Source organism: Hippichthys cyanospilos, chromosome 17 (assembly GCF_059441005.1).
Source record: "Hippichthys cyanospilos isolate Australia breed blue-spotted pipefish chromosome 17, RoL_Hcya_1.0, whole genome shotgun sequence".
Lineage (NCBI taxonomy): Eukaryota > Metazoa > Chordata > Actinopteri > Syngnathiformes > Syngnathidae > Hippichthys > Hippichthys cyanospilos.
Genome location: NC_142385.1, coordinates 4,678,847 through 4,691,963, shown reverse-complemented (window position 1 = coordinate 4,691,963; position 13,117 = coordinate 4,678,847). Strand labels below are relative to the sequence as shown.

General features: G+C 36.3%; 1 protein-coding gene across 2 annotated transcripts in view; it reads left to right on the top strand.

The window, feature by feature from the left end:
- rbfox3a (RNA binding fox-1 homolog 3a) overlaps window positions 1-12,860 on the top strand; it is a 484,791-nt gene extending 471,931 nt beyond the window's left edge. For both annotated transcript variants that reach the window (XM_088438810.1, XM_088438809.1), the window contains 2 exons: window positions 10,435-10,513; window positions 12,770-12,860. In XM_088438810.1, the coding sequence (XP_088294936.1) occupies window positions 10,435-10,513; window positions 12,770-12,814 (124 nt within the window). In that variant the 3' untranslated portion in view covers window positions 12,815-12,860. The remainder of the gene's footprint in view (window positions 1-10,434; window positions 10,514-12,769) is intronic.
- The last annotated feature ends 257 nt before the right edge of the window (window positions 12,861-13,117 follow it).

The window sequence follows — 13,117 nt, the reverse complement described above, 5'->3', positions numbered from 1 at the left end:
GTCATATAAAACATATAATGTAAGCGCTTTACACTAGTAAAATAGCTATGAGATCTGTGAAAACTTGACTTACACTAACAGATAATTGTTTTCATGGATGTGTGTGTCTGTGTGTGTGTGTAAGTGTGTGTGTGTGTTACATATGCTCTGTGAACTATCCTCCAGAGATAGAACATGTCAGGCCAGATAAGAAATGTTCACAGTCGGGGGCTGTAGACCTCTGATAATGTAAGATACAATAGAGGTGAAAAGTGAATGGCTGTCTCCAAAGACTTATAGTATAAAAGAACTGAAGGAGAAGTATACTGCAGGTGAGAGAACGCATCTCCCTCCACAACACTAATTTGCTTTCCTTTCATTTTCTCGACTTACATATTTCCTCTTTGTCATTCTGAGTTTGTTTAGTCTCTATGACGGTTGGGTATCGCCTCTCTCCTTTCTCTTCTATTTTCACACACCCTTGATTTACAAGGAAGTCTAAGCACTGAGGTGGAATTGAGAGGAGATGGGTCAGAGGGTGGGAGGCACTTTTATTTATTGTCAGATAAGAGAGGTCTTAAATAGACTGGATGGGCTGAGCTAGGAGACTTTTTTTTTTTTTACATTTCATCTCCAGATTGTGCACAAATCAAACTGAACTGCAACTCTCTAAATTTGACACTGACCCTCAAATTACTTTTTTTCCACCATCTATCACTTCAATAGTTAGAATAGTAGAAACTTCAGGTCTCGCCTTTCAGTTCCCAGCAGCAGAATGGTTCAAATTGTAAACAATGTGTATGAAAATAAGGGATTAGTAGACGATGCGCACAGTTAAAACATGAATGTGCCAAAACCGTAAACGTATTTCTCTCAAAACAAGGGAATTAAGTGAAGAATTGAAATCTCAATCTTCAGTTTTGACATAATAATCAGGGACAAAAGCCTAATTTTATGAAAACAACAGACAAACTAAAACGGATAAAAGAGTTTTGAACGTTTTTCTCACAAGTACAAGCCGACCTCGCTTATAAGTCGACCTCCACTTTTTTATTTCAATTTGGTTTGAACTTTACAAAAACGTTAGTGTCAATGTACATGCAGACGCAAATGCTGAAACTAATGTTGCAACAATAAAATGATTTGAAGATTCATTGCTTTATTTTTTTGACACAGCTGAATATAAATTTATCGAAAAGCCCTAAAACTCATCATAACTATCTGACACGACAAATAGTGCCCCCCATTTAAGTCCCAGACATCCTCTCCTTAAAGGGACAGTGGCTAAGATTTAGACTGTTTTTCATTAAAAAGGAATAAAATAAATGATTGCAAATTTCAAAAACTTGCAAATGGATGTGTTCTTAATGACAAACAGTATGTTTTAAATATAAATGTACATCTAGTTATCATTAAATTATATTACATGGGGCGTGGCACTTCTCCAGAGGCGGCCATGTTTGTTATAGCTATGGAATGTAGCACCTGCAGCACCGGCTGTAATGAAAAACAGTCTAAATCTTACACACCATCCCTTTAATACCCGTCATTTGCACAAACATCCTCATTACTCTTCCACGGGTAGTCATCTTTGGACCCGTCCAATTTATTTGAAATGGAGGCCTTCGGAGATGATTTGATACACGCAGCCTCGTTCTTGACAACAAAGAGGCAATAAAGCGGCGCTTCACGAAAGTGGATTTTTCAACGTTCTGTGCAAACGCTCTAAAACAGTTGCATATTATGCCGTATTAGTGGTACAGTGGATCCCTGCGTTACAGCGTCCCTGGGTTACGTTATTTTCATGTTGCGACGTGGAATACTGACTTTTTCATCCCCTTTTTATGGTATTTTCCTGGTTTTGAGACAAAAAAACTGTCATGACTCTAGGGGGTTGGCTGTATTTATGTTGTTTTGTCTCCATCTGCAGGCGTTTTTAGGTAATTGCACTTATTTCAATGCCTCCATGCAATGTGTCACTACAATGCTGGTCTGCTATTGGTTGGCCTCACTCGTTTCAAAATGGCGGAACGGTAAAGCTTTGTTCGAATGTGAGTGCTTTCAAAACCGTATTTTTAGTGCATTTTACTGCTTAATTCAAAGTTGAAAGGGTTAGCCATGGGTCGGTCCTAAGATTGCTAGTGATGTTAGAGAGAGAAGTAAGAAGATGATTCATATGGAAACGATGCTGGAGATAACCCTTATTAGGGAATATGGCCATAACAAGCGGCACTCAAAGGTAAATAAATCCTTTCCATATTTTTTATTTATGATATTTTCTGATTTTATACATGTGTATTATATATAAGTAGTACTTACTATCCTATTTTGGTACCAATTTTTAATATGTATGTACAATTTTGAAGTTTTTAAGTGGGGTTCTAAATGCATTAGCTATTTAACATAGGTTTGGATTGCCCATCATATGCTGAATACGCCTTACAAACCCAACTGCGTTTAATCTCGTAACACAGGGGGCCCATTGTACAGATATTAAATTTAAGCCCTGTAAATGACATATTTCTTATTTTGCATTTGATTTAAGGTTATTCAAACACAGCTCTTTTTTTAGTTTTGCGTGTCATGGGACGGTATGGCAGGGAGAAACACCGGCGTGATTTCAGGGGTAGTGAACCCAGGTGCACTCCAAGGCAGGGAGTGCGTGCAGTATCCCATATTTATTGGTGATGGGCAGACAAGAACAAAAATTAGGGAAAACATTACGGCGAAAACTCCAAACTGCAAAACATACAGTGGCGTGGGTGAACAGGAAACACTGACGCTCAGGCTGGCACGGGAACAAAGGATTTACAACGTGATGTGAGACTGGTGATATGCGACTAGAATCCGACAACTAGCTAACAAAGCCCGGCCTTAAATACACACACACACACACACACACACACACACACACACACACACGCACACTAATTACTCGGACGTGCAACAGCTGGGAAGGAAACAATAAGCAGGGGAAGCGGGTTGGTGGACACACGAGGGGCAGGTAAACGCAGGTGGACCAAATCAGACTAACGCAGGGTGACACGAGAGGAGCCGAAACAAGAACTATGCAAACAGAAAAGAACTTAACCTTCCAAAGTAAACTCACAACCAAAAACCAACAGAACATGACTATGCGGTTACAAATCGACTCCAGTAATATGGGGCTTGAAAATGAGGGGAAAAAAAACTTGACTTGTACTCTGAGGAATACGATAATTCTTTTCTACGTAACACAGTCCCTTCCTTTCAAGGACAGTTTAACTTGAAAGTACAACAATTGGGTTTGGACTGACTCAGTGGGATTACAATTCGATTCAGTATGGTACAGCTCAGTTAGATAGGGTATGATGCAATAGCTTTGTTGTTGTCATTTTACCTACATTTTAATGAACTTATTAGTACTCTACATATGCCATTCCCTTTTGAGACATTTCTTGCCATTTTCTTTAGAGATATATCATTCCAATAAAAGATAATTCTATATACGTAAAATTCAGGTCAATTTAATGCATTTATAGATATTTAATAAAAAATAAATTCATAAAAAGCAACATTCCACTGTTTTATACATAGATAGACAGACAGATAGATAGATAGATAGATAGATAGATAGATAGATAGATAGATAGATAGATAGATAGATAGATAGATAGATAGATAGATAGATAGATAGACAGACTGAACATTAGATGTGACTGTAATCTAGGCACGACAATCAGTGGATTGCGGCTGAGGATAAAAAGGATGCTTTATTTGATTTATGAGCAGATTTATTTGTAGACATTCATTGCATATTTGGCAACGTTCACCCTATTTCATCAGAAGGGGCAAAAAATTGATTCTATGTGTGACTTATGACTTTGAGAAAGACAGTTCAGAATTGGTTTAAAGCTTTTTCATTGGGGTCATCAAAAACTCATTTCAATCCCAGTTCAATTATTGATTAAAATAGCCATTTTTTTCCAAACACTCTTACCGCATCCTCCCCTTCTCTTTTTGAATCCTGGTCTCTTGCTTGAACACAGAATTGAACAAAAACCTAGTTTACCCACGCAACCTCTTATCTTTTTCCTCCAGATATATTTTTTGCCTCCTTTTTACATTTAGCAAACAAATGAGGGGTGGGTGGGGGGGGTCGAAAAGGCAAAGAAGAATCCAAATAAAGCAGTCTAGTAGCATCAGTGTATGGGGGATGGAATGAGAAAAAAGATGGGCTTAGGGGTTGGGGATTAGTTCCAAGCCAGTGCTGGTGAATAGACTGGAAATAAATCTTGGGAGACTGACTAAGAGGAGCACTAGGAGTTGCAAACTTGGGGAACCTACTGGAGGTGGTAGCCACCAGAAAAAATTATTTCTCTCTTCAAAATTGTCACTTCTTTGATGTGCTTAGTATTGTGGAAATGCCAAATTAACTCATAATACATTATAATCACAATATTGTGTCACTAGTAATGCTATCCTCATATAGTGACTAAGGGACTAGACCAGTGTTTATTAAATAGTACACCCCTGGATCAAACTCAGAGCTTGCTAAAAGGCCCGCAATAAAATCATGGGATAAATTCATATAACTTTAAACCAACAACTTCAAATTTATTAGCATTTATTTATTATGGTCCAAAATAGTAAAAGCATATCACTATTAATCATAAAACATTGACATTACTAATAATCATGAAACATTTCAAGTTGTTCATTTATTAGAAAAGTCAGCTCTTTTTTTATACTTTACAACAGTCATCGCTCAGGCCAGATTGAACTGGCCCGTGTGTTGTATGTTTGACACCACTGGCTTAGACAAATCTTTAAATTGTATAAATGCTGTAAAAAAACAGTTATTTAAATATTTTTTGTAGTGCTTTTTCCTTGTGTCAGTGCTAAAAAGGGTATAGTTTTATGCATATTTATACAGTGTTTATAGATAATAATAAGGGGGGTGTGAAATGTTTTCTCGATGAGAAGAACTGGACTTGATTAATATTTCATTTTTACACCATAAGAGCATTATCAAAGCACGGTATATAATACAGGACATATAATAAAGTAATTGTAAGTAAACTACAACACTAGAAGGAGCGTCACCAAATGGATATAATATGATACAAAAAGAACAGAATATGGAGAATTATTTTATAAATAAAAATATATATCTAATATCTATATATTTAGTAAAAAGGGATTTGAAATGAAATTGATTTTCATTATAGCTATTAATAATTATGAGTTAAGTTTATTATGATAATGATGTCAGGTTATGTTAGGCCAGCAGAGAAGGCCTTGCTGGCCTTGACGATCCACCACTGCTAACCACTCAACTCGCTCAGCGCCTGCTCTTTTTTGACCCTCCTCTTCCCCAACACTTGAAAATAAACAAATACCTTGGATTGAATGCCTAGACTCGTCAAATTTACGCAAGAATTCGTCATTGAGATTGAATGTGTTCACTTAAGCAAGATATGTACAGCCGTGACCGTTAGGTTTATGTTAAAACTGATTTACAATCTGTATACACTATTGTTATTTAAATATTTTCTGCAGAATTCATTTTTCAAGATTCAAGCTTTATTTTCATATGAATAGTAATACCACACAGTGAAATTCTTATTCTGTTCACTTCCAAAAAGGGCAGTAATAATGAACCACTAATAAATTAATAGACTTGCATCCTGAGCATATTATATGAAATAATAGGCCATACTATAATATACTAAATAAAAATTTAAAATAAATGTTTGTTGAACGTGCTTGCATTATTATTTTTTTTAATTATAATATGGTCCGAAATGCCTGGTGAAAATTGCGTTCTAGTTTTCGGTCATATGGTACAGCCCTCCCCTAGGACTTTGTAAACTTATAAGCACAACAGTGTCTGCCAGAAAGTGGTGCCTTGTGATATATTGTTGTGCTCATGTGATTACATACCCATATGGTACATAAACTCATGAGCAAATCTAATATGACGAGTATGTTTTATTCACCTTTTTTCACAATCCCAACTATTTCCCAACTACATTTTTTATTTAATCAAATAAAAGAGGTTTGAACATCTTCTTAGTAGTAAGCAATTTTTCACAACAGATGAGATCGAGGTTCACCGCAATCCAATAGATTTACTATGTATTAGATGTTGAGGAGCACTGAGTGCATCATCATCCCTTTGGCCATTCCTTAGCATGAGCAAGTAGAGTAAAAGATTATAGATCTTTCTTTGCACCACAGTTAAAATCGACGAGCCATAATGCCGCACATCTCGTGCTTATTGTCATTAGAAGGCATTTCCAATCCATTATCTTACTCTGCCTAATCAAAGTTAACATCCACAAATTCACAGTTTGCGGTTAGGGATGGAGGAAGAGGGAAACAATTAATGTTTTCCCATCTGATAAAATTGCCGCTTTGATTTGTACTAGCTCAAAGATCCCATACAGTTTTATGTATGGTGAACAAGTCATAATGTCAGAATGTACTGCCTCCTTAGCAAAAACCTCCATCAAGCCATTAGGTTGCAGCAGGGAGTATGCTCTTAGTATGGCAACCCTAAATCTGAAAGCAATCGCTTTCTACATGTTTATTCATTGTATTAAAACCAATTTCGTTTAGCATTAAAAGTCGACTTCAGGGGTCGGCAACCTGCGGCTCCGGAACTGCATGCGGCTCTTTCATCCTTATGGTACGGCTCTCCGTGGTTTGCGAAGATAAACAATGCTTGGTTCGGCTCGACTGCATGGAGGGCGTGACAAGCGACACATATTATTTTTGCGATAGGGCGACATCTATAAGACGTGTTTGATATGAAACGTGACCTGACAGCCAATCTGTTTTGGGAAGGTAAAAACAGGAAATTAAAATATAACGCGCCATTCCAGATTAAAAGCACACAATTTCAAAGGACAATTTAACTGAGCATTAAAAACTAAAGCGCTTGAAGAATACTTAACCCAAAATAAATGTCATCTTGATCCCCCTGCGGGTGAGCAAGGATGGACTCAAATGTTGGGTCAGTTTGCAAGTTCTTTTTCTTGAAACCAAGAAGGTAACAACTTTGGCTCGCACGAACACCTGTAAAAGCTAAATGACGAACAGAGAATTTAAACAGGAAAAGGAGCGTGGCCTTCCAGACTAAAAGCAGATAACACAGATAAGTAAACAATATAAACTGGAGCGCTTGAAGAATTCTGAACTCAGAATGAATCTCATCTTAATGTCCCTGTAGGTGAACATGAATGGATTCAGACGTTGGTTCGGTCTGCTTGCTTCTTTTAATGAAAATAATGTGGATCAACCTTGGTTAACTGGCTGCGAGCACTCAACTGATTCCATCCGCTACCACACTCCCACTCACCCTGTTTCCATATTTATTGTAAGAATAGCCGTAGAAATCGAGTCAAAATGCCTCTGAATATTAAAGGTTTCCGACCACTGGTCTACTTACTAAAGTTAGTTATATGGTGCAGCTTAGCAATTAGAGAAAATGTTCCAGGTTTTCACAGTTTTTTGGGGTTTGTTTCATTGCCAATGCTGCCCATTTCAGCTGACTTTGGATGAGAGATTGTGTTCACTTGACTGTTTCGACAAAAAAATAAAATAAAATGGACCTGCAGGTACCCATCATCTACTTAAAGCACCGGTTTACTGCCGGTGTACACCAACAGGTTCAAGGATTGCCACCAAAAGAGAGAACCAACGATTTATGGCATTTGGCCTCCTCATGGTTCATTCAAACTCTGTGTCACCCCTATCCCCTCTATTCAAACTCCTTATGATCACGGACTCTGCCAGAGATTCCCAGCAGACCCTTATCTTCTATTTAGGTCTTTCAGGTCAAACCGTCATCTTACACCATCAGCACAGCTCTTCTCTTGAAATCCGCTGACTAAGTTGAACTGCGGCCGAGAGTGTCCTTTCTGCTACTGGTCTACAAATCACTGAATGATATGAGTTCTGAATACATTTAGGAAATGCTGATTGAATATAAAGCTAGTAGAGCTCTGAGATCTGCAGACTCAAGTCAATTAGTGGAGCCCAGAGTTCAAAGCAAACATGGTGAAGCAGTATTTAGATGTTACCAACAGATAGAAGATACCAACAGAAGTGAAGTCAGTCCCTAAGCGTAAATGTTTTGAAATCCATGTAAAAAAACGTTTTCTATTTTTCTAGACCGGTTAGTGGTTACATTAATTACTATAAAAAGTGGACATTGTAGTGCTTTTGGTGTCAATAAATGATTATCTGTATGCATGTTTGTTTAAATCCATTATCAGCATTCACTCACGCCTCTTTTCCCTCATTTTCCTTCTTACTCATCGCACACTGGAATGGTCTTTAATAAGTTTTTCTTTTTTAGTTCAGTTCACAAGTCTTATTCATTGTTAGATGTGCATAACTATTCCATTTCAATAAGACACAGCAGTGTACAGTAGCGTTAGTATTAGCCAAGTAGTGCTAATCCTAACATCTCTAAAAAATTACCTACATTGCTCTTTTTTTCACAATTCTGTCACTAGTTTTTGCACAGTGGGATCTGAGAGTATAGGCTATGCCTGATAGATAAACATTTTGCAAAACTTGACAGTGATTGCTCTGGTTTATCGCTGTACAGTTTGTTAAATAGTCTATCTTCATTATATAACACTTACTGAATACTTTGAGTTTTTAACTCAGCTCGTATTGATTAGAAAACTTGAACCATCAGAGAAGCTGGGCATTCTCCTGCAGGCTCAGATGTCCAGCAACTTTTGTAGGCTTTCAAATCTAATAATCAATCTGTAAATAAAACAAGAATACAGATTTAATTGGCATACATCACGGAAGATACCCCCCAAAAATGTGAGAAATATTGCTGCAAAATAATTAATTATAAGTGTTTCAAAATAGTTACTTTTCAATCACCTTGTATATGTATGTATTTTCAGTGGCACTTGTGTGGAGTCTCATTGTCACATTGCCTCACTACCTAATCTTTTATTTAAAAAAATAATGTGTTTAATTAAATTACCATGAAGTAATTGGCATGCTGCAGACCGGAGGCAATACTCCATCATAGGAATACCTGATGCTCTGGGCCAAGTATAATAATCCTGCCATATGGTGTTGGCTCTAGATGCCTTAAGGGAACATATAGGTGACAAGATAATGACACAAATCAAAAACAGAATGATTCTTGAGCTCATATTTTCCCTGGCGCACCTCGGGGAGAGAGAGTAGTCAAATGAAGGGAAGAAGATGAAAATATTATCCAAAGAAAATAAATAAATAGATAAAAGCTTCGGTTTCCAACATGGGTGTCCAAACTTTTTTACTTTGTGAAAAATACATACAGAAAAATAGAAAGCCATAAAAGCTACATTTTTTAACCTATTAAAAATGGTAAAATCAGCCAAGCAAGCAATCCCTGTACACACTGTATGATGTAGTTACTTTAACAAATTGCTATGTCAAGGTATCCTCATAACCTTTCACTACTTTTTTTTTTTTTAATAAAAATAAAACGGATGGCATATTTTAGACTTGGAAAATTAGTTTTAAATAATCCCACTTCCATTTTCACCAGGAAAAACCACTGGGACTATATTTAAAAAATATTTTAAAATTAAATAAGAATATGAACACTGAAATAAACATGATTTGATGATATTAGTAATTAGTAATTTTATGTGTGAATTATGATTCAGTTATTTTCCTTATTTATTTATTTTTTTTAAATCTATTGACAACATATACAGAACAGAAGTTTCCTCCACAAAGAACCAATAATTAATACATATGTTCGGGATGAACAAACATTCATCAGCAGGCCGCTAACTCATCAAATGCTAATTCAATGATTTGCTTGCAGCTTTTAAAAATCCCAGAAAGTCAAAACATTTAACTCTTTCACTACCGGTTATTTTTCTTTTCTTTTTTTTCCCCTAAAAACGTATGGCATCTAAGTCTGTGAAATCCCACTTCCATTTCCACCAAGAAATACCAATACAATTCCAAATACATGTAATCCATAGTAACACACATATGTAGCACATATTATCAATATATTTCCACAGCACTACAAGGTTAATTGACAAGAAATTGTACGCAAGGCAAAGGCAAGCTACCTTGTTGACAACTGGCTCGTTGCGTATGGAAAAGTTGCTAGTAGCCACTAGAATGTGTAGATAAGTGTGTAATGAACCACAGGGATGACATTTCATCTTATTGCTACCATTCCTATACCCACTGCAATTTTTTCAAAAGTGCAGGGACGCATTGTTCCAATGGGAGCGAAAGGGTTAAAGATGACTTTTAAAGATGCTTACAGTCAAAACCTTTTTATTACTTTTTGAATAGCATTGTGGGTCATGTCCAAATTTATTTTTACCATAGGGGGTACAAAAATATAAATGGCAGGCCACAAATGACTCTGAGCTGTTGTTTGGACACCTCTGATTTACATTGTCTGTTTTTTTTCCACAACAGTTATGGCAGAGTCTATGCAACAGCAGATCCATATCACCATACGATCGGTCCTGCAGCCACATACACCGTGGGCACTATGGTGAGTGTTTTCTGAATATTTAGTATGTCTGATGCATTTATTATTACGCATTATGCTTTTGTTTTAAATAACACATGACACTCCACCCGAATGTATAATACAATACAGTAATGAGAAGACGGTGATATACAGATAGCCTTGATTAATCATCAAGGAACATATCACAAGCCCTTAGTTTGCCGATGAATCGTCATGCCCGTGAAATGTGTTTTCCCTCGATGTGACTGAATTTTAATGTTGAATGTGAATCATTGCCACTTCAGTAAATGAAAAAGGGAAGCTGCTGTATTCTCTACCTCCCCAAACGCATATATTGGCCTGAAGCTTTTTTGCTTGAAATTTAGCTGAGACTGGGAAATCCTCCACACATGATCATTTTTGCAAGGGGAGTCAAACCTTAATGTTTGTTTTTAGCTAGCTTTGCAGCTAACATCAAAGATGAAAATTCTTTTTTGATGAAAACGATAAAGCATATCTCAGAGGATGGAGGAAAACCACAAGTACTGCTTTTTATTGTTCCTTTTTTTTACATGGGTCTAGGTAAAGCCTTCTTCCAGTGTGTTACAGCCATCTACAGTACTTGATGCAATATGCTGTGAGATATAAAGAAAAAAAGATAGAAGAAGGAAACATAGACGCAAAGGTACAGTCAACTTTTTATAGGACACTCATCAAACCTGGATACCATTTAACCCTAATGAGATTGTCTTGTTCCTTAATTACATTTAATTTTAACCATTTACATATAATTTGTCGAAATGCCAAAAAATTTTTAACACTATCTTTATCTTTCCTTCTTGATTGACTGGAACAAATGGAAGGGTTTTACACAGTCAGTATGAGTTGTGTAGCCCCCACAATGAAAAAATGATTCCTTGCCCTAATGTTGGTACATTTCTTGGTACCTGCATTGACTGCAGCATAGTTGCTGCTTTATGCAGCATTTTGACTTCCACAAAAAGTCTATGCAGTTAAGCGCTGCAGTGCTGACATGTGTGTGGTAATGGCAATCACGAGCCCACCACACCTCCCCATGTGTCTCCCATGCACACCTCCCTTCCTCCCCTATAGTGCAGCTGCTAGCTAAAAGCCTTCATTAATTGCAACCATTATTTCCTCTTCATTTACTTAATTAAAACAGTGGCCTGTGTTTTCCTCCTTATTACTTTAAACTTTCCTCTCTTTTTTTCTTCAAATCACTCCTCCCTTTAGCACTATCCTCCCACATAAGTGATTTTAAGCGGAGAAACGCATACGGTAATATTCTAATCTTTAAAATCAACTGAGCCCCGCCAAAGTAATTCACAATGTGTAGTTGAAAATTTAAATATAAATTAGGAAATAGTGGTACAATTTTTGATAAACTGACTGTGGTAACATGTTGTTGGAAAATATAGTCATTGATTCTTGGCCCAAATAGTATTGAAAAGAAAATGTAATTCATATTTTTATTTTAGCTTATACTACTTTAAAATGTAAATAGAATACTTTAGCAACAGGTCTGGTAAATGTCCAAATTCGGACTTAAGTTTTTCGACAACATTATTGACTAAAAATAAAATAAATGCCCAATCAATCATTTTAATAATATTTTTTTATATTTTTCTTTATCGCCTCGAAGAATCTTTCTGATCATTGTGAACTCCTTTTTAGAAGACTGTTGTTGTAGCTGCCTTGAAGGGTTGTGTCAATGTGGAATTATTCTCAATGTACCATAGCTCTACATTTCAGTAAATATTAAGTTATTGTTCTTTATCAATGACCAATGAGATAAAACAACCATGTAATTTAGTGTGCACAACAGCTCATGTATAACTAATATATTTGTCATAATACCATTATAATAGATTTGTTTGCATTTATATTTATAGTAGTAAGCTTACGTGAGCGATTATAATGTAAAACACTGGGCCAAGTTTATGAGATAAGTACATTGTACTGTTCTGGTCTGACAACTTAGGAAAAAAAAATCATGTGAAAAAAGTCAAATCATGTACTTAAAATTGGCATCAACGTCAACATAATCAGTTTACCATCTTGAATATTTCACCATACATAGCGTACAAACAATGAACAATAGTGTTTAAAATTTGTATTTGTTTTAGAGTACCCACAAATATTGTAAGAAGGCTATGCAGAAAAAAGGGAGGATCGATTTGTTTGCACAAAAGAGAGAAGATAACCTGTAAAATACAAATCCAGGATCTACGTTGGATACTGATTGGAGCTTTTTTTTTTTCATCTTTGATGTTGCAGGCTAGCCTTTACAGAGGAGGGTGCAGTCGCTTCACTCCCTACTAGAAAGGAGGGAGTCACGCCCCCTTTGCCTCCCCAGCAAAAAAAAAAAAAAAAAAAAAAAAAAAACATAAAAGCAACAGCAAACAAAATCTAGAAATGACCATTCCTTCCAAAGGAAGAAACAGACTATGCGGATTATGGTGGAATATGCTGAAATGTGAAATATGGTTTATGGATTCAATGTATGATATATCATTTCTTTTTTTCTTTTGAGAGGGTTGTGTGAAGGGACATTTTTGAACATAGGCAATTTTTATTTCCAATCTTTCTGTGCGGTCTCTCCAAGTTAGCTCCTCCTTAGAAAAT